The following is a 20,704-nucleotide window of genomic DNA, read 5'->3' as shown; positions in this document are numbered from 1 at the left end:
CAGTTCGTTCAGTTTGGGCCCCACGTGGGGCTCTGCACTAACAGCACAGAGTCTATTTGGGATTCTCTCCCCACCCCACCCCCCCCTTCCCCTGCTCCTCCTCTCTCTCAAAATAACTTAAAAAAAAAAAAAGATTTTAAGCAATCATTGTGTAAAAGAAGAAATTATAGGGAAGCAGAATATCTTAAACTGGGCGAGGCCATGTTTGGGAGGGGCAGGGAGTGGAGATATAGTGTGAGGTTGGGGTAGGGAAAGACAGGGAGGGGAGGAGGTGGTGAAGCCAGAAGCAGGGGGAGGGGGAAGGGGAGAAAAGGCGGGGTGGTGAGCTGGGATTGTGGAGGCAGTCCAGAGGTGGATGGTAGTAATAATAAAAAGGCAAAAAAGAAAATATTTTGAACTTTATTAAACTGAAAAACACAACATACCAAAATTTGTGAGATGCAACCAAGGCTGTGCTTCCAAGGAAATTTATGGTATTCAGTTATATTAGAAAAGAAGGAAGATCTAAAAGCAATTATTTAAGCTCCCACCTTAAAAAGCTAGAAAAGTTAAACCCAAAGTATAAAGAAAGAAACAAAGGTAAGAAAAGAAACCAATTAAATAAAAAATAGACAACAGTGAAAATCAATGAAACCAAACACATCATAAAAGTGCACGTACACAAAAAACACAAGTGTAATGATTTATCGGAGTGAACACCTTGTAAGTTACCACTTGATCAAGAAATAGGACAACCAGGGCCCAGAGCCCTCCTCCAGTGTCCCTTCCCCAATCACCAACCTCTTCATACTTCAGGTCATCACTATCCTAACTCCATGCAAATGAAGTGTAAAGTCCTACTCTTCATTATAATCTTACCACCGAAGGATGTATTTTTAGCCTAGGTTTGGGTTTTACCTGCTTTAACTTATATAATGTTAACACAGTATAAGAGGTGTTGGCTGGCCATTCATATACTTTTGTCAAATGTCTGCTCAAAACTTGTGGGGCACCTGGGTGGCTCAGTCAGTTAAGTATCGATTTCAGCTCAGGTCATGATCTCACGGCCCATGAGCTCGAGGCCCGTGTCGGGCTCTGTGCTGACACCTCAAAGCCTGGAGCCTGCTTCGGATTCTGTGTCTCCCTCTCTCTCTCTCTGCCCGCCCCCCACCCCCCCCCCCCCCCCGCTCACGCTCTGTCTAAAAAAAATAAACATTAAAAAAAAGTTTTTTTTTAATATCTGCTCAAAACTTTTTAACTAGTTTGTCTTTGAAATGATCAATAAAATCATAAATGTTCAGCCCGACTGACCAAGATAAAGGAGACACAAATTACCAGTACCATCGGCAAAGAGAGAACAACCATAGCTACAAATCCTAGAACACTAAAAGAAGAGCGAAATATTATGAACAACTTGATACAAACTAGTTTAGACAGTGACTAAACCAGCTAGGTGTGTAGGAATACTCCAACAAAACAAAAACGTTTGACATTTCTTACCTTCAAAACTCTTCAAAACTTAGAGCCATGTTATCCCCAAGTCTTTGGAGAAAGACGACTACATACCAGGTTAGCTCAAAAACAACTTTAAGTGCTTAACAATGCATATGCTGCGTACTACGAACGCAAAATAAGGGCAGGGTCTTATCTTGCAGTCATACAACCTTCATTTGGCTTAGTGACTCCCGGGAAAACAAACATGAATATGAGACAGTATTAGATTTATTAAAGACCATAATGCAATCATTTATTGGAGAAGGAAACAAAAAGCAAGAGAAGAAAAATTAACAACAGTTTTATAATGTTTTGGGGGAAAAAACAGCTTCATCGTCCGCAAAATTCTTTCCCTTTGAGATGCATTAGCAAAAAAAGAAACACTTTTATGAAACAGAATCTCAAGGTAGGAAAAGTAGCAGACAAGAATATATTTTTGGATTTAAAAAACTCAGTTATGCAATCAGCAGCATTCAAAATTAGTTGAGTATCTCTATACAATTGCAAAAATCGATTCATGTTTTAACAAAGTGTTTTAAAAGCTCAAGGTATTACAACAGGCACAATGTTCTGAAGGCATGTAAATTATCCACAGGCTTTGAACATCTTTATCCCCAACTTCACAATCAGAATTTACAAAAGCCACAAAAGATCAGAGCTGGGAGGATTTAACATTTTTCCTTTCCTTGTTCAAAGTGGCAAAGTCAAGCAAACATTGAAAAAGGCAAAACAAACACTCTTCACAGCAGAAGGACCACGAAACTGGAAGTCAACTAGACTTCTCCTTTAGGGTGTCCATCGCTTCTCGGCCTTTTGGCTAAGATCAAGTGTAGGGTGTCCAACAAATGCCAAGATTCACTTGTGCTTACAAGTAAAGGCTCACTAGCTGCAGCACGGAAGTTCAACAGACAGAGGACAACACTCTGCCCACATACATCTTTATTTGGTCTTCAAGGATACCTCACAAGGATGTTGAGGCCAGGCAGCCCCCTCAATCGGGGAATGTTTGTCCGCGAAGGTTTTTTGGTTACCTTGTGGTAAATACACACATCAGCATCAGCTGTTTATGACAACGCTGTGGACTGACTTTTCATTTCAAATAGCCGCATCTGGTCCTAGAGGACTACCTATCACCTGTCTAGTGAACTCGCTCTTGCCTGCTTTCAGCTCATCCCGTCCACAGAAAATGTTTTGTGCACTTCTCAGCCCATCATCAGCCTATCAGCTCCTGCTAGGAAGAATGGAATTGTATTTGGTCGGTGTGCATTAAACAAGGGCCCCGCGGCTCCCGTCTGCCTCACCGGGCTCTGCCCACAAGCTTTAGGGTCAGATCCCTGCCAGCATGAGTTTTCGAGCTTCGTGAGGCCTTTCTGCACAACGAATCCCTGAGCAACCAAGAACAAAGCCTGGTGTAGCAGAGACTCGAAGTGTGGCCTGTGATAGAACTGGAAACAGCCCAGACGGGACTACACGGCCTATCCTGAAGGAACTGGGCTCAAATAAACCGCAAAACACTTTTTACTCAACTAAAAATGCTCCAGATCTCAGAATTTCCTAAAATTCATGAACTGTGACTTAGAAGGTACGTGATTTAAAGGCACGTGATTTAATCGCCCAAGTTTTTCAATAAGAATTTCCAAAAAGTCAAACATCCTACATTCTTTTGTTAATATCCTATCAAGAGTTTCAGATATAAATCTGTATTTAACTTCAGATGTAGGTCTGTTAGCTTTTTATAAACTGTTATCTGAGAAAAACTACAGGACATCTTAAAACACCCAAAACATTTTTTAGATTTTAAAAATCAAGAAAACTATGCCAAAAATCTACAAACTTGGGTTTTCTTCATTGGCTGAAAATGAAAATGAGCATTTCATTTGCTGAAAAGGAGGTCCAGGACGGGTTGTAAACTTGTAACTAATTTGTAACCCTGCAGCTGACTCTGGTTGGGTGTTGTCGGAGGGAAGAGGTGAGGCAGGCAGCCAGCCCTGGTGTGGGCTGCCCCATGGAAAAGGGAACCCACCGCCACGGGAACCGAGGGCTGAGTTCAGTTTCCTAACTCAGTCCCCCAAGGGACACACGGCCACACCTGTCACCTGTCACGCTCCTGGAGCTCTCAAAAGCAGAAGCAGCCAAACCAGTTATCTCCCATACCCTGTTCCCAGGGTGTGCCTTACTTCTTCATCACTTTTTCTAATGGAAGTATCCAAAGTAATTGATTTAGATGCATCTCACGGTTTGATTTCCTGCTCCCTGAGCGCACCCTGATTGGGGTGGGAGGGAGGGGGCCCTCAGAGGGATACCCCACGAAGTCCCCATACAACGAGGGAGAGAGGCTCTGAGCACTGAGATCAGCAGCCCAGTGGAAATGCCCAGGTGGGGACGGTGTCCCACTTTCCCAGGGAACAGCCAGCCAGGCCCGGGCAGCAGTGGCCAGGGAGGGACACGGCCACACACACGATCTGGCAGCCAGAGCTGCCTGTGAGCACTGTCGGTGGGCAGAAGGGAAACCTCCTAGGTGGTGAGACGGGTGGCAGGGGGTCCAATGGCAGGCTCCGAGGGTGGGGGGATGGCTGTCCAGCCTTGGGGAGCAGAGGGAAGAGCACTGGGGGCACTGCTCCCATGCAGCTGGAGGCACCCCCTTGGGGAGCATACTTCCCAGGCGCAAAAAAAAGTCACCTCAATGGTTCCCTTCGTTCCAAAAATGCAACGACCTCTGCTTCCCCCAGCGGTGAACAGGCAGGACAGCGGGCAGGGAAGCCAAGACGGCCGCCAGCCTGCCGGCCACGGGGTCCGAACTCTAATTTCCCACTCACCCCCCCACCCCCAACGAGGGTGCTTACAACCAGAACTGTTGCCTGGTTACAGATTTCAGCGGATCTGACATGGATTTCTTCCTCCCACAGTGCAGTGGGCAGAAACAAGTAGGGAAAACCAAAGGGGGAGGTGGCAGAAGGGAAATGCAGGAGTCTGGAAGATTCTGAAAGACGGGATCATCCAAAAGCTGCCGACACTGTCCAGACGGAGCTGTGTGCGCGCCAACCGATCGCAGGCCACACGTTAGGGCAAAGCAGGTGTTTTAACGCAAGAACCCGCGCCCTCTACTGGTGAGACCTGGAGGGACCACTGCCCTGAGGCTATTCCCTCTCTTCGGTGCCGGAAACAGGGCCAAGAGCCTGCAAAGTCACTGCGAATATTACAGGAGACAATGCATGGCCACGTCTACTGTGCTAGACATAATGCTAGATAAATATTTTCTTAGATAAGTTAGCCGTCAGGGACATTCATCCTGTCCCCTTCAAAGGTCACCTGTTATCTCTGGGACTAAGTAATAATACCTTCCTTTCACAGAGATATCCTGTACCTATCCTGGGCCCCGGGCTAAGCACCTGATACACAGCTCACTGATGTACTACGATGATCCAGCGGGAACTGTTATCTCCTTTGTTTCTAAACAGATAAGCAAAGTGAGGAACGGAGCTCAAGTAACTTGTTCAACCTGACACCTGCATGTGACTGAGTCACAACACACACAGACCCGTTGGCCGTTAAAGCCCACATCCGTCACCACCAAGCTACACAGCCCTGGTGACATCTCAAAGGCTGTCTCGACCTCGTGTCCCACAAAGTCCAGTCCAGACATTGAAAAGGGTCACAGGGATCAGCCTTTTAGTTACTCCAGGCTGGGTGGAGCCCGTAGAGACAGGCTAGCCTCACATCAGCTCCGAAGAGAGGGAACAATGGACACTCCTGACCTCTTCTGGGCCCCTTCCTAGAGCACTTCTGAGATCTGAGCGACCTCCTGGAGCCGCCTCAGACGTGCAAGAGCTCCACAAAAGCCAGAAGGTAGCACATAACTTCCCTTTCTGGCTGAAGGCAGGTTAGGGACCTCGGGATAAAACAGGGTGCCCTCCACAGCCTAGAGAGGACTGGGTAAGACCGGCTCCCTCACTCTGGCCCTATCGGGCCAGCTCATACCTCCCAGCTCGGAGGAAAACGCTAGCAGCTCTGAGGTCTCAGCTTCTCAGCTGCAACAGGAGAAAGAATTTAGCAATTGGCCACAAGCAAGGAGACCACGAGTGGACATCACAGCCTCTGGTTTGGAGGTCCCGGAGCCAGAACCCGAGTGGACTAGCCAGACCTGGGTAGAGAACAGAAAGGCGACCCCAAAGACACTTCACTTGTGGGCTTGCTTTAGAGGCCCTGCAATGCCAAGAACTCTGGCCATCAAGGCAGGGTATTTATGATGGTCAGGCAGCAAGGAGGAGCTGAAAGGGCACACAAAGGAACAACGGAGATCCCACGGATCCAGAAGGAAGCTTCCCCAAAGGGAGGCTGGGCAGGAGGCAGTGCAGTGACGTAAAGAGAACGGGACCGGAAAAGGCACGGGCTTGGCTGGTGAAAACAGAACAGGCAAAACAGTTAGAGGAGGCACCTCCAGAGCCACACTGGGAAACGCGGGGTCGTGGAGGAGACTGGAGCTGGGGCACCCAGGCTCCAGGCCCAGTTCTGCCACCGGCTGTGACTTTAGGGAAATCTGCTAACCTCTCTGAGCCTGCTTTCCTGGACTGCCCAGTGACAGAACCATCACCTCCTTGTCACCGGGCTCTCGTGAGGACCAGACGAAGCCCAGGGGACAATGCACCCTGTGTGTAGATGGGGCCAGCAACGGAACCACCCGACGGTCCACGGCGTCCCGCCCCGGTGTCTGCGGCTGGGGCTCGAGTGCAAACACTGGCACTTGTTTAAAGGTCACTGGGCAGGCGTGCCTCCTTCCTGCGGGCCCCACAGTGGGGCTCTGTCTTCCCACCCACTCACCCCTGGCCCCATTCCAGGGCAGAATGGAAAATGGGATCAGTTTAAAAGCGACATTTATAAATAATGGAAAAAAAAACAAAAAATACAGTAGGGAGCAGCGAGAGTTTTCACCTCCTGCCAGCTCTCGTGCAAAAGCAAACCGTGTGTGTTCTGTCGCAGCTCTGTCCCCAGTCTAGTTCTAAGAGGTCATGAGGAAAGATTGGGGGGGTGGGGTAAGGGGGAGAAAGGAAACCTCAAGAGAAAAAGAGTGTGCACTGAAATATCATCGTCAGGTGTGGAATCAGAAGACCAAGAAGGCTCACATTCAGATTTGAAAACAACACGTGTCACCAAAAAGTGCTCCTTTTCCAGGTCACTCCATGGCCAGGCCTTCCACGGGTTTGTATACAGAGGTCACCGCAGAGAACCACTGGTTCCCAGACCCCAGACCAGAAGCACGTCCACACTGTGTGAGGCGGCGGCGGTCGGGGAGGATGGTCTCCACGCTGAGGGCAAGTCTACCAAGTCCCCGTTGACCCCCAAACTCTGTCCCTTATTGTCGCACCCCTGCCTTCTCTGATGGCGCTGCCTGTCGTCCCCTGGGGATCACTGGCTCCCCAAGGCTTATCTGCTGCTGCTTAACGAGGTTTTTATTTACGAGACTCCAGGGGAACACCATCCAAAGAGGAAACAGGTGCATGAGGAATATTCTACTCCCTAAGATCCAGAACCCATCTCTCACACCGTGCTATAGACGTTTGGGTCTGCGAAACCAACACTGCCTCCAAAAGCAGCCCTCCAATGTTCGGCTCACAAGCAACACGCGGCTGCGAGAGAAAAGGCACGTGTCTGCAAGAGGTTTAGAAGGTATTTACAAAACCGTCCACCAGCTTCCGGGCATGGTGCCTTCTTCCAAAGCTTTGCAAAAACGGACCGTGGGTTATGCAAGACACACAGCAAAACACTTCTTCACAGCATCCCTAGGAGGAAAAGCACAGAGATAAATGAGAGGTCATCACCCCAAAGGCCCCGTAAGCGGTAAAGCCCCTCCTTTAGATTTCCAGGGTACCCAGAGTAGCACCCAGCGGAGCAGAAAGCACCTGCACTACGGGGTCAATCTACCTGGCACCAAACCTCAGCTCCAAATTAGTGTTACTGTGGGCAAGTTATTTGTCTTGCTGAGTTTCAGATTCCTCATCTGTAACAGGGGGTGTCCCTCTCACCCTAAAGACCAGCCGCAGGAACGAATACACCGGAGTAGGTATTTAATAACTGATAGCCATTCATGATAACCAAAGGAGAAGACAGGGGAAAAAGTAGAGATTATCAGAAACCAAGAGTTTAGGACTGTGTGTTTTAATAGCAACCAGAATCACTCTACGCGCTGAAAACATTAGATCAAATAGTCACCAGGGCCTTTCTTCGTGCTAAGCAAGCAGCAGAAACCTGCTAAGGGACAGCTGTCAGGAGCTCCCTAGCATAGGGGGCTCTCTGGAGTGACTGAGGGTGTATTAACCTGCTGTATTAGGCCTGCACCAGGCACTTACTCCTCAGAACTCAGTGTCCAGCGTGGAAGGAAAGAGTGGGTACCCAATTACTGTCCCAGCCCCACCAAACCCGGCTGTGTGCCAGGGCTCCCACCCCAGTCCCTCTGCTCTCCACTGCCCCTACACCAAGGATACTGGGAGTCACGGAGGCAGGCAGGGGTAAGTGCATGCATTTGCATGAGCGGGCGCTGTGTCTTAATACAAAGATAATTTCTAGAGCTGCACTTCTTAAGATATGTTCTGTCCTGTAGTCCTGGGAGATGCTCTGCACAAGAAAGGGTTTTACAACCAAGTAAGATCCCTCATGGCAGCTGACAACACACACAACATATTCAAGGACCCGGAACGCCCACCTAATTTTGCTTAACCTCTACCCAAACGTATCTGACCACAGAAGCCTTTTCCACCACATAACCACTATTTCTGTGGAACACTGTGGGAGCGCAGGGCCTCTCTCTGTGATTCCTGCCCTACTAGTCAGCACACGAAATTCACTGCTACAAGTAGCTTTCTATCATCCGGTCCATCACTTGTGCCTAAGCTCCAGAAATGCCGATCCAGGTCAAGTCTGCAACCCTTGAAGAACGGCACCACGCAGGCCCAGCTTCATGGGTAAGAGACGTGTAGAGTTGCACCGGGCCGCCTACTTCAAAGGTTCCACGCCTAGGTTAATGCCCTGTGGTTGCCATCGTGAAGTCCTCCGTCATTTTTTTTTTTAATAGTATTTTTTTTTTCAACTTTTTTTTTTTTTTTTTTTTTTTTTGGGGGACAGAGAGAGACAGAGCATGAACGGGGGAGGGGCAGAGAGAGAGGGAGACACAGAATCGGAAACAGGCTCCAGGCTCTGAGCTGTCAGCCCAGAGCCCGACGCGGGGCTCGAACTCACGGACCGCGAGATCGTGACCTGGCTGAAGTCGGACACTTAACCGACTGTGCCACCCAGGTGCCCCTCCGTCATTTTTTTAACAAGGAGCCCACATTTACATTTCGCACCAGGCCCTGCAAACTAGGCTACTGGTCCGGGCACGATGACACATTCACCCTGTTGGCAAGCTGATAAATACCTCACTGGAGGCTCAGGCTTATTTCATGCAAAAACCTAGTTTCCCAAGACAGCCCCCCATCTCCCCGAACCGGCTGGGTCAGCAGGCTGAATCTTCCTGTTATTCCCCTAGAACCCGCTCCCGAGCCACAGGGCTGCCCTTGCGTTGATGGACTTGTGAACCTCTCGTCGGACACCCCCCGGCGTCTTCAAATCCCTGTCGACAGCACACTCAGAATGCGTGAAGACGCAGGGCTGCTCTCCCTCCTTCCCCGCTCCCATGCGATTTTTCTTCTCCACGGTTAAGGAAAAACCTTCTTTTTTTAGTTGACAGGTGGTGACAGAGATGAGTGGAGATCGAATGGTTGCAGGAGAACAGAGTCAGGCAAAGATCACAGTTTTGAGAGGCCCATGGCTGAAGGGCCAATTGAAGGCGGTGTGGAAGCTGGAAGCGGGGGGTGATCTGGTCCAACGCTCTGCTTATCCACTGAGTCCACTAAGGCCAGAGGGGTCCAGCAAGTTGCCTAAGGTCACACTGCTACTTAGGAAACCCTGGTCCTCCGAGAACTGGCCCTGCTTATTTTCCGTCTGTAAACTCTTCTCAGACACTCTCAATGACACCGCGAGAAAACGGGCATGAGTTTAGACGCCTCCCCCTCTTCCTCGGTGATATTAAAGTGACATTCCCCTTGCAAATCTCCGCAAAGCTGCAAGTTACAAAGAGTGATCGTGTGCACAAACACACTCTGTATCACAGGAGAATGTTCACGCCACCGGAACTGGTGGTCCTGGGTCAGCGCCTGTTGTCCCTGAGACATGGGGGAGCGGGGTGGAGAGGACCCTCGGCTTCCTAATCTACAAAACAGGTATATGACATTTACCTGTTTGTCTCAAAGAATTTCAATGAAGGTAATATGTGCTCTCTGAAAGCGCTCTGAACTAAACGCCCTTCGCGAACATACCATCAGCCCCAAGGGACGGAAGTTACGGTCCGAAATACAGTCCGTCTTACCTTGCATATGGAATGAAGGAAAGGCTATACCTGCAACGAAAACAAACACAAGTGGAAATTAGACGGAGGGAGTGGAAGATCACACACTGGGAGGAACGGGCCCTGAGCTGTGACCCTCTCCCTCCCCAGCGTGCAGGCCGCACACACGCACACGCACGCTCACACCCACACGTGAACGCGAGCTGTGCCACACGTTCAGGTGGGGAGGGAGGTAGGGTCGTCTGTGGCCAGAGAAGAAGGGCAGAAGACCCACATGGAAGCAACCCTGTCCCCTCAGCCTCACAAGGTCACTGCTGTAACCAAACGAGCCAGCAGATCCCACATATCCAGGTGGTACAGAGCCCTATTCTGAAACAGTACCAAATAAAACCCTGATCACTTGTCCTCTAATATTTACAAATCCTCGACAGAGTGTAACTGACAGGGATAATTTTCTGCTCTGTTGCTATTAAGCTTGAAAGAAAAGAGAACAGAAAGAAAAAAACCCACGACCAACTGCTCAACGGATAAAAACATAAGCAAGCTATGCTATGATTCTTCGAGAGCCCAGTTGGCTCAGCCCCTTCTGAGAGGAGGACCCTGCAGGGAGGAGGCAACAACCCTAACGGACCAGGCCCGTGTGTCAGGCAGGGAGTGAGTTGGTCGGCCCGCAAAGAGCACAACACCGTCGGTCCTGGCAGGGATATGGCCATCTGCCTGAGCCCATATGAATGCTGAGCCTCTGAAAACTGGATTCGAATTCAGTCTATCAGAAAGGCATGTGCGTGTGGGTACCAGTTTCGGCCCCCAGAAGAAACCACAATAAAACATAAGTCATGAAACCTGACCCTTTCGGCACCTACTCCCAGAACGTGTCATTAAAAATCAGGCCATCGTTCTTCTCATACTCCCCGTACATGGAAGCTCGTTCACTTGTGGACACAGCAAATCCCAAAAAGCATTTGGGAAGTCTATTTATTCAGAAGTCCAAAATCACGAAAGGGAGGGACGGGTGCTCAGCTTGCGGTCTGGCGAGCAGGGGCACAGCCATTCTGCGGCCCTGTCCCCTTTGCCCTAGAGCAAACCCTCTTACTTTCCCAAGTGGATCAGCACACCATAGAAACTGCTGAGGCAGGCATGAATCATCCCCTGACAAACTCCGGAAGTACTACAGAAACGTCTCAGAAGCCATCGATTCCACCACCCTCTCCCTCCGATGTTGGGCCCGTCTGAAAGGGCCCGAACCTGCAGCCCCACCACCGGCCCCCAATAACGGGGTCTCCAGCGCCCGATCACCGTGCGTGGCTCTTGAGCGACAGCACCCCGGCCTTGCCAACCGGCCTCCAGTGCACATGCTGGTCCCACCGCCCACAGCCGCGTGGCTTTCCGTTTCACCATTCACCTCCTGCTGACAATTCCCTCTTTGTGCTTCCGCTGAATGATTCATTCCATCACAAACATAACATCACGACTTCCGTACCGCTCTCCTTTCCTTCGATGTCTCCCTGACTCACAAGCCTCCTCCTACCAGCCCCTGTAACACTTCATCGTCCTTGCTCTGACCGGACATAAGTGACTGAGTCACATTTATCACATCTCAAAATCAACCGTGAGCCCCGCACAAAAATGCCGCACCGGGCAAACGATCGGCCTCCCCTGGCCACCCAAGACCACTAACGTCACCTGTTGGCTCCGGGGCCTGACTTCACTCGCACCACGGAGAATCCTTAAGTTGAAAAGTGTCTGTCTTTCTCTCCTCCTACCCACACCACGTGGAGTTTAATCTCCTTCAGCTGCACTAGTCAGAGATGGAGGTGGGAGGGGGCTACGTAAAACAGCACTTACCACGTCAGGGCCAAGGACTGCAAAATGCAGAAGATGAGAGCGAGCCCCTTGTTATGCCACTGAAAGAAAACAACGGTTACCGCACAGTGCGTGACGAGGGGCATAAACCAGAAAGGGCAAGGGAAATTAAAATGCACACTCACCCAGAAGGCAGAACACAGGGTGAGTGTAAAACACAGCTAGAGGAGAGGGAAAACACGAATTAATACAGCAACAACACGGAGAAAAATACTGTTAAGACTTCACCGTTGGCAAACGTTAACGATGCTTCTCCCGCTGCAGTGACCCGATTCCGTGATGATCATGGCAACCGAAGGCACCCTTCATTGCAAAGCACTGGACCCACGTGGAGGCTTGCGAGTTACCCACATTTGGCAGAAGAGTTAAAATCCCCAGGAAACGAAACCGGCCAGTAAGAACTGATGTGGATTAAAAAGAACTGAATTGGGGCACCTGGGTGGCTCAGTCGGTTGAGCGTCCGACTTCGGCTCAGGTCGTGATCTCGCGGTCTGTGAGTTCAGGCCCCTCATCAGGCTCTGTGCTGACAGCTCAGAGCCTGGAGCCTGGAGCCTGGAGCCTGGTTCGGATTCTGGGTCTCCCTCTCTCTCTGCCCCTGCCCTGCTGTGCTGTCGCTCTCTCTCTCAAAAATAAATAAACATTAAAAAAAAATTTAAGGGGAGTCTGGGTGGCTCAGTCGGTTAAGCGTCCGACTTCGGCTCAGGTTGTGATCTCGTGGTCCGTGAGTTCGAGCTCAGAGCCTGGAGCCTGTTTCAGGTTCTGTGTCTCCCTCTCTCTGACCCTCCCCCGTTCACGCTCTGTCTCAAAAATAAACATTAAAAAAAAATTTTTTTTTTTTTTAAAAAAGAAAGAAAGCAAGCAACAAGCAGACCCGTGTCAGAAAAACGGATGAATGGGGCCGCTGGGCAGCTCAGGCAGTTAAACGTCTGACTCTTGATTTCCTAATTACCGCTCAGGTCACAATCTCATCATTCGCGAGATCGAAACCCACATGGGTCTCTGTGCTGACAACCCAGGGCCTGCTTGGGATTCTCTCTCTGCCCTTGCCCCCGCCCCCACACTCCCTCTCTCTTTCCAGGTTCTTCCCGCTAAGCTCTGCCTGTGCGTGGCTTCCCCCGTCCCCAGGAGGGTGTCCCAGCTCTCTTACTACCACATCAGTATGGCCAATTTCACAATCCCTCTGGGGTGCAGAGCCGGCAGGACCCTAACACCAACTGCAACAGCAAGGGGGTAATTATCAGACACCGAATTCTCCCTGTGTGACGGTGGCTACCAGCATCAGGCAGTAAGTCAAGACGAAAGGAAAACGAAAAGCAGTCTTTAGGTTTAAGACAAGAAAAATCCCATACGGCGGAAATAAAAACGGCCATTTGACAAACGCAGCTAAAAGGCAGACCTTACCAGCACCATGACAGTCGCAATCAGGCGCGTCGGCTCGAACATTCGCTTCAGCTGTTTCATGGGCCCCATGAGGAAGACGGTGCTAAGGGGGAAACGTACACAGGCCTTCAGCCCAGAACGGAACCCCAAGCTGCCCCCCATCCCCTCCCCCAAGGTGACTGGCGGTAATCACAGCAGTCAGAGCAGCCGACGTGTGGGGGCACCTGGGGGGCTCGGTCGGCTAAGCGTCCGACTTCAGCTCGGGTCATGATCTCGCGGTCCGTGAGTTCGAACCCCGGGTCGGGCTCTGTGCTGACACCTCTCTCCGCCCCTCCCTCAGCTGCACTCTGTCTCTCACATGCCATCATGTGAAAAGTTCTCACTATATGCCAAGTGCTGTGCTTAAGGGCCTCGGGTGCATCACTGTCACGGAATCCTTCACCAACTGTGGGGCTGACGACAGGAAAACATTGTACTTACTTGGCAGATGACAAAACTGAACGGTGGAAGGATCTGTTACCTATCCAGGTTCCCCCCCACCCCAACCCCAGTGCATCAGGCAGTAAGTGCATGGAGGTCTGTTGCAGCCACCAGGTCAGAGGACCCCTCTAAGGGGTGCTGCCTTGCCTCCTTACCGTCCTACCCATGGAAACAAATGAACAAACCAAACACTCGGGTACTTTTAAAAAGAAAAACCACAGGGACGCCTCGGTGGCTCAGTCCGTTGAGCGGCCGACTCTTAATATGGGCTCAGGTCATGATCTCAGGGTTGGGAGATCGAGCCCTGGGTCGGGCTCTGCACTCAACATGGAGCCTGCTTCAGATATTATTTCTCTCTCCCTCTGCCCCTCTCCCCTGCTTGCTCTCTCTAAAAGAAAAAAGAAAAAAAAAAAAAAAAAAAACGAAAGCCACATCTGACAGGTAGAGGTTGTTTAGGTTAAAAAGTAGCACCTTTCATTTTCTTTCATAATCTGCAGAGAATAATTCTACAGGTGGTATCATCTATTATTTGTTCAATGTTTGCTAGATGCCAGATAGGACATCCCCGACCTCATTCCATCCCTCAGCAACTATGTGAATTAGGTGTTACAACACTTATTTTCAGAGATGAGAAAACGAAGCTTAGAAAGGCTAACTTACTTATCCACAATCTCACAGTTAGGAACTTCAAGAGCTGGCATTCAAACCCCCATCTATTGGATCCAAAGCTCCAAAAGAAATCCCTAGTGTGCTTTCAGGAGGAGTGGAACTTGAGAGATGGCCTGTGAGAGGAACCACACGCAGACCCTCATGCCTAACCCCTGAGGGTCATATCTGTCATGTGTCTGGGTTCCTGGCAGAAATGCCCCACGTGGCGTCACCCTGGGGAGTAACTGGTATTAACCAGTGTTTAACAAGCCAACCGGCAGATGACATTAGCTACTGGGTGATGGTAAAACAACAAATTTAAAACATAGGTCTATGTCTCTGTAAACTGCCAGTAACTTTCAACCTGAATTCATAGCTGTGCTTTTTTTTTTTTTTAATGTTTTATTTATTTTTGAGAGAGAGGGAAAGCGGGAGGGACGGAGAGGGAGACACAGAATCCGAAGACAGGCTCCAGGCTCTGAGCTAGCTGTCAGCACAGAGCCCAACGCGGGGCTCGAACCCACAAACCGCGAGATCATGACCTGAGCCAAAGTCGGATGCTCGACCGACTGGGCCACCCAGGCGCCCCACATAGTTTCACTCTTAAGTCAGGTATTTTAGCCAACACTGAACAAGGAGAGCCAAGGCTGGCATTCAAAATTAAGTGCAGCATACCTACGAAAATATAACACATTATAGGCAAAGCCATAAACTCCTAGCCACACCCCGGAAATAATCATCGGCTCCCTTTGCTACTTCCATAGGCAGTGAAGAGCTGACCCCATTAGGGTTTGCTAAATAGTTCTGGACTAACAACACACTCCTTCCTGTATTTATGGTCAATCTGTAGACTACATTACAGCCGACGCTGTCTGCCCAGAGCAAAACCCTCCAAAAGTTAGTATGTGAGAGAGCTTTAGAGACGAGATTAGACACCTCGGCGAGCCAGCGTTTTACTCTCTTAGGCCTTCATAAAGTAAGCTCTTAGAAGGTAAACAGAGTCAAAGACTCACTCATTTGGTTAACATTTCTGGCTAAAACCAAAACTAGGTCTGGGAACAATTAGGGACGGACAGTTAAGACAGAGGCAGCCCTTGTCAAGTGGCTTAGAGACTTTTAACAAGCCAGTGTAATAAAATGCTATCCGTACTGTCGTGTCAATATACCTGGGGTACACAGAACCCCATATGAAAGAAGAGGTCATTGATTCCGGTTGGGGTGGGGAGAGGTCACAAGGAGAAAGAAGTTTCGAAGGAGGGGAGACTTTTGAGCAAAGTCTTGACAAGCGAGCAAAAGGATGGGGGTGGGGCACAGAGAGGGAGAGACAGACAGGGCAGCACTCCAGGCAGAGAAATTAGCCCCAGAATGGGCACAAAGAAGTCTGGGGAAATTACAAGAAGGTCAGCCTGGCTGGGGAGTGGAAGTAGGTGAAGACACATCTCGAAGGGCCCCTCCTGCATGCACACACCTGTGCCGGAAATGAGGCACCACTACAGACAGTTAGGCAGGGAGGTCACTGAATGGCTCTACAGCTCTGTGGAAAATGGCCTGGGGAGGGACAATAAAGGAGGCAGAGAAGCCAGCAGAGGAATCCTGTAGGAGTTCAGACGGGAAGTGATGCGGGCCAGAGCTAAGAGCAGCACAGGGGTCACCATGTCCAAGAAGCCTTCCCTGGCTCCCTGGGTCAGATGATGGCAGCTGCCCCTCCCTGAGCACCCCCTTTCTCCATGCCCTATTATGTTACCAGCTCATGTCCGCCTGGCTGGCCAGTGAGCTCCACTGCGGGAGGACCCAATCCGCACTTGTCTTTGAGAGCTCAGAGCCCAGCCCAGGGTGTGATCAGGGCTTACTCACTGAGCATGTGAGTCGATCAGTCAGGGACAATAGCCACGGAGACCAAGAAGAAGCCAATAAGAGGTCGGCACCAAGCCACGGTGAGTAATAACGGGGGCCGCGGCTTGGACACCTGAGACTCTGAGACCATTCACTGAGACGCAGGGGAAGGAGGAGGGAGAGGAAAGGTCACGGAGTTCAGGCTCCAGGAGGACCATATAGTCAGGCCCGCACTCCCAGCTCAGAGCAGGACTGTTGCTGTCAGCCCGAAGGTGTGGCTGAAGCGTGAACTGCACTTGACCTGGGGTATCTGGGCACCTGCAACGTGCAGAATGGGCTGCCCTGACCTCAGGCGCCAAGAGCCAGGTGCGAGATGGTGTTCAGCAGGCAGAATAGTAATACAGCCCATCTGCAGCCTCGGGCCCGCTGGGCCCTTGTAAAATCACCACTCAAGTCTCTGGCCGCAGCAGGCCAGGGTGCCGAGAGGGCTGTGCGGTCAACCCCGAAGAAACCATTCAATGGCTCCGTGCGCGGTTCCCTCAGACACAAAATCACAACAGTAACTATATCCCAGGGGACTTCAAAAATAAACTAACACACTGGGTGCTGTACGGAAACCAATTTGACGATAAATTATATTTAAAATACAAAAACAACAACAAAAAAACCAAAAATAAACTAAGATACCAAAGTATTCTATGGGCGTGATGTATATATTTTTTTTTTGGACGTGATGTATTTTAACGACCTCTTTTCCCACCAAATCCTTAGAACTACGAAAGCATCCTCCTTCTCCTCCCTCGAGCACAATCCACACCCATTTTCCCATCCCGTGACCGGCTACGCTTAGATTAGGAAAGAGAAACAAAAAAACTGTTACCTTCCAATCGATGCGATGTTACCAAAGGTGTAAAACACCGCGAAGAGGTACAGTCCCTTTCTGGGGACCCAGAGCAGAAGAGTTCCCTAGAAGATAAAGCACAGGGTGTTTGTACACAAGGACCCCCTCCTGCCACAGCCACACAAGCAAGAGCCCACGGAGAAACACGTGCTCCTCCCCGCCTTCCTCAGCACCTCCCAACCTCTGTCTCTTATCCACACATCTCATGAAGCGCCAGAGAGAAAAGGCAGGGCACAGAAAGGGAAGACGACAGAGGGAAGGAGGGCCGGGGTGGAGAAAAACCAAGCGAGGAGAGGGACATCTCACCAGCAGTGAGCAGACAATTCCTGCAGCAAAACACGCAATGAAGCCTTTTATTCTGGTGCCCCAGCTTAACGAAGATGCCTCGACGACCTGAAATTTTCAAAAAAACTGATTACATACACATATATGCATATTATAGCACCAAAACCAAGGTGCATGTAATTATTTTTTTTGATGAGAGAGAGAGTGCAGGGGAGGGATACAGAGAGCATCCCAAGAAGGCTCTGCTCTACCGGCACAGAGCCCGATGTGGGGCTCGAACCCACAAACTGCCAGATCATGACCTGAGCAGAAAACAAGAGTCAGATGCTTAACCAGCTGAGCCCCCCCAGGCGCCCAGGAAGCACATAATTAGAGGTAGTGCGTGAGTCTGTACTGCGGAAGGCAGGAACAAAGAACCCGACTCACTCAGAGCTCCAAGAGCCCTCGGGAGTCATGGACTCCAGCTCGTTATCCATCCATGAATCTCCTCTCCAGCAGCACATGAGAAGTCACCGAGCCTCCCTCCGGATGAACATCTGCAGAGGTGGGAACTCTCCGCCTGCGGCACAAACCATTTCCCGCCCAGTGATGCAAGGCGGCAGACCCTAGAGCCGCCCAGGCAGGACGAGGTCAACTGGAAAGGCATGGACTCCACCAGGCAGGGGCCCAGGAAACGGGGACAAGACAGGGACAGGCGCTCAGGCAGTTGGGTCCGCTGGGCATCGTCTCCTGCATCAACCAGCCAAGCTTCGGCAGGAGCTGCTCCCAGCGGCACCTGAGACCTCGAAGGACTGAGGCTCTCGTCCGTGTCGGGCTCCCGGCTGAATGTATTCACTCCTGGCACACACAGGTGTGTGCCGCAGGGTGCTGGCATCGGCCAAGTCACCCAAGGGTGAGACAAATCCCAGTTAATTCACGACTGCCCTACTCTTCTGACTCTCTGCTACCATGATCAGGTTCAAAGGATGCCAAAAACAACTCTGCTAAAACAGGGGAGCCTGCAGGTGGCTCCCCAGGGATCGCCCCCCACCCCATGTCAAAGGGGACAGCCACGCAGTCACGCCAGAGGCCTTCTGAGTCTGTCCACCCCATGAAAGTGGCCACCGCTGCTCCAAGCTGGGGACAGGCAGCTGCCACTCAGACCAAAGGTCCTGCCTCCTGCCCAACCACCCCAGCGTATTCACACAAGGTTCACCTCGCGTGGCCATCAGAGTCTCCATCCAGCAACGGGGGGGGGAGGGAAGCGGCCAGCAGCATTTCCACCCGCTGATGGAGGAAGGAGGGGGTGGCAGAAGCTGCAAGGGCCACTAGATTGGCAACTCCTTCAACCGCGACTGCTCCCAACTCAGGAACCTGTTTTCAACCTGCTCTCCCAACTTCCTGTCAAACCAGAAGCTTGAAGAGAAGGACCAGATGCTCTTCCAGGTGTGGCCGGCATCGCTACAGAATGGCCTAACTTCCATTTGGGAGAAGGGGAGCATTCCGAGCAGTTCTGGTTTCTTCCTTCAGAAAGGAAAGGGACATGTTGGTTCCATTCTCAAGCTGAATTTCCATCCAAATGTCACCCTACTGGGGAGGCTGGGTGGCTCAGTCAGTTAAGCATCTGACACTTGACCTCGGCTCATGGCACGACCTCACCATTTGTGAGTTCGAGCCCCGCGTCGGGCTCCGTGCTGGCAGCGTGGAGCCTGCTTGGGATTCTCTCTCTCCCTCTCTCTCTGCCCCTCCCCTGCTTGCGAGCCTGCATGCCAGGGCTTTCTCTCCCTCTCTCAAAATAAGGGAAGAAAAACATTTTAACAAAAAGGCACCTGGATAGAATTTGCAGGCAATCTGCTCACAAGCTGTCTGGCAGTTAGAACAAAGGTCTCTTTGACTCCGGGATTGGGAAAAGAAAGGCTCTTGCCAAAAGAAAGAAAAGCTAACAATTGTTGGAGGAAACCCGGCTGGTAACCAGAAGGTGAGAAAGGAATACTGATCATTCCTGTGCTTTCAAAGGTACCACTCCTTCCTTCCTCCTCCCTGGAATCCTTGATGGAAAACCTAAGACCTATACTTTTAGAAAGAAGCCCTCTGAAACTAAAGGTTGAAGGTGTATTTATGAAGGTGAGACATCAATTAAAAAACTCGTCGGGTAGCTTTTCGTGATTAGGCACTGCGGAGGAGTTTTTATTAATCACCTAGTTTCACATGTACAGAACTAGAACTTTCCGGCTGGGGAAACCGAGGCCCGCGGAATACACACCAAAAACGTAAAATGTTACTTGGCCTTCCACAAAGGAAAACAAGAGCGAAAAAGCGCTCGAAATAGGAAACGAACATTCTGTGCGGCTGCGCAGACCGCAGCTGGACGGGACCATCCCACGGGAACGGTCCCGCGAACACGCAGGCAGCCTCACGAGGTCCCGGGCGCCTGCAGCGTCTGTATGCAGACTGGGGGCCCAGAGACACAACACGGTTCGGCGGTGGAGACGGGCCACAACAACCAGAGGTGACCAAAGGCGGGGGGGGGGGGGGGAGGAGGGTCAGGCGCACAACTAAGGGCCGCCGCGCGGGGGCAGCGGGCAGGGGAGGCTGCGGGACCGTCGCCGAGCCCAGGCGACCTCCCCGACGCCGGCTCCCTCCGCCTGGCTCTCGGGGGCCCGCACGCCCTCCCGCCTGGCCCGGCCCCGGAGCCCGGGGAGGCCGGCGGGGCTGGGGGGCGAGCGGGTGGGGAACCCCGAGACGGCGCCTGCCCCCGCGGGCGTTCCCGCGGTTCTGCTCCGGCGCCGCCCTCCCGAGCGGGCCTGCGGGGCGGGGAACGCTCAGGGGGCGCCGGGCCCCAGCGCACCGCACAGGCCGACCGCCCGGAGCAGAGCGCCCGGCACCTGTGGCGGCGCAGGGGCGGGGGGGGGCGCTGGACCCGCGCCCGGCCGACCGGGGGCAGGACGCACTCGGGCGGCGCTGCTTTCCAGGAAAGCCTGGAAAGGTTCCCGCTGGCCCGCAGCGGGCGCGCTCACCTCGGCCAGGCCGCCCCGGTCCTCGGTGTCCTGGCCGCTGAGCACCTTCTTCAGCTTGTCCATCCCGGGCCCGGTCGGCGCCGCGCAGCCCCGCTCGGCCGCCTGTTGCGCTCGAGTCGGCGGCTCTTCCGGGTGCCGGGCCCGCCGCCGCCGCCCGCCAACCACGGCGCGCCCCGCCCAGGTACCTGCCCACCTGGCGGCCGCCCGCGCAGGCGCCCCGAGGCTTTTGGGGCGGGGGCTGCGGCCGGGGGTAGGGGGCGGGCCGCTCGGGGGTTAAGGGCCGCCCAGCCTGGCTCTGCGACCGGGCGTCGCCCCGCGAAGCCAGCCGACTCCAACCCGCCGCCCTCGCGGCCCTCGTTCCTTCCGCGTTGATTGAGCACCTACAGCATACGGTGCACAATGCCAGATGTTTGACACACAGATGCAGAACTGGACCGACACCATCCCTGCCTTCAAGGACCTTTAGAG

At 52.0% G+C, this 20,704-nt stretch overlaps 1 protein-coding gene across 2 annotated transcripts; it reads right to left on the bottom strand.

Moving 5' to 3' along the window:
* Nucleotides 1-1,695: 1,695 nt before the first annotated feature.
* SFT2D2 (SFT2 domain containing 2) lies at nucleotides 1,696-20,439 on the bottom strand. Of its 2 annotated transcripts, XM_042975907.1 has the most exons (8): nucleotides 20,237-20,435; nucleotides 17,262-17,348; nucleotides 16,935-17,020; nucleotides 13,115-13,196; nucleotides 11,839-11,874; nucleotides 11,696-11,754; nucleotides 9,872-9,901; nucleotides 1,696-7,250 (listed from the first exon to the last, which is right to left on the bottom strand). In XM_042975907.1, the coding sequence occupies exons 1-8, from the start codon at nucleotides 20,297-20,299 to the stop codon at nucleotides 7,211-7,213; spliced, it is 483 nt and encodes a 160-aa protein (XP_042831841.1). In that variant the 5' UTR covers nucleotides 20,300-20,435; the 3' UTR covers nucleotides 1,696-7,210. The 2 variants fall into 2 exon arrangements, with proteins under 2 accessions (XP_042831841.1, XP_042831842.1); XM_042975908.1 differs by lacking the exon at nucleotides 11,839-11,874 and having other exon boundaries at nucleotides 20,237-20,439.
* Nucleotides 20,440-20,704: the final 265 nt, after the last annotated feature.

This window comes from Panthera tigris, chromosome F3, assembly GCF_018350195.1.
Source record: "Panthera tigris isolate Pti1 chromosome F3, P.tigris_Pti1_mat1.1, whole genome shotgun sequence".
In the NCBI taxonomy this organism is placed as follows: domain Eukaryota; kingdom Metazoa; phylum Chordata; class Mammalia; order Carnivora; family Felidae; genus Panthera; species Panthera tigris.
The sequence above is the reverse complement of the archived record's forward strand: the minus strand, read 5'-3'. Positions and strand labels throughout refer to the sequence as shown.

Excerpts from the sequence above, each read along its gene's own strand:
- SFT2D2 (XM_042975907.1), bottom strand. The coding sequence starts at position 20,299 with ATGGACAAGCTGAAGAAGGTGCTCAGCGGCCAGGACACCGAGGACCGG. Across the intron at positions 17,021-17,261 it reads GAATTGTCTGCTCACTGCTG|GGAACTCTTCTGCTCTGGGT; the intron begins GTGAGATGTCCC and ends TTTATCTTCTAG. Across the intron at positions 9,902-11,695 it reads CAGTCCTTGGCCCTGACGTG|GTATAGCCTTTCCTTCATTC; the intron begins GTAAGTGCTGTT and ends TTTTCGTTGCAG.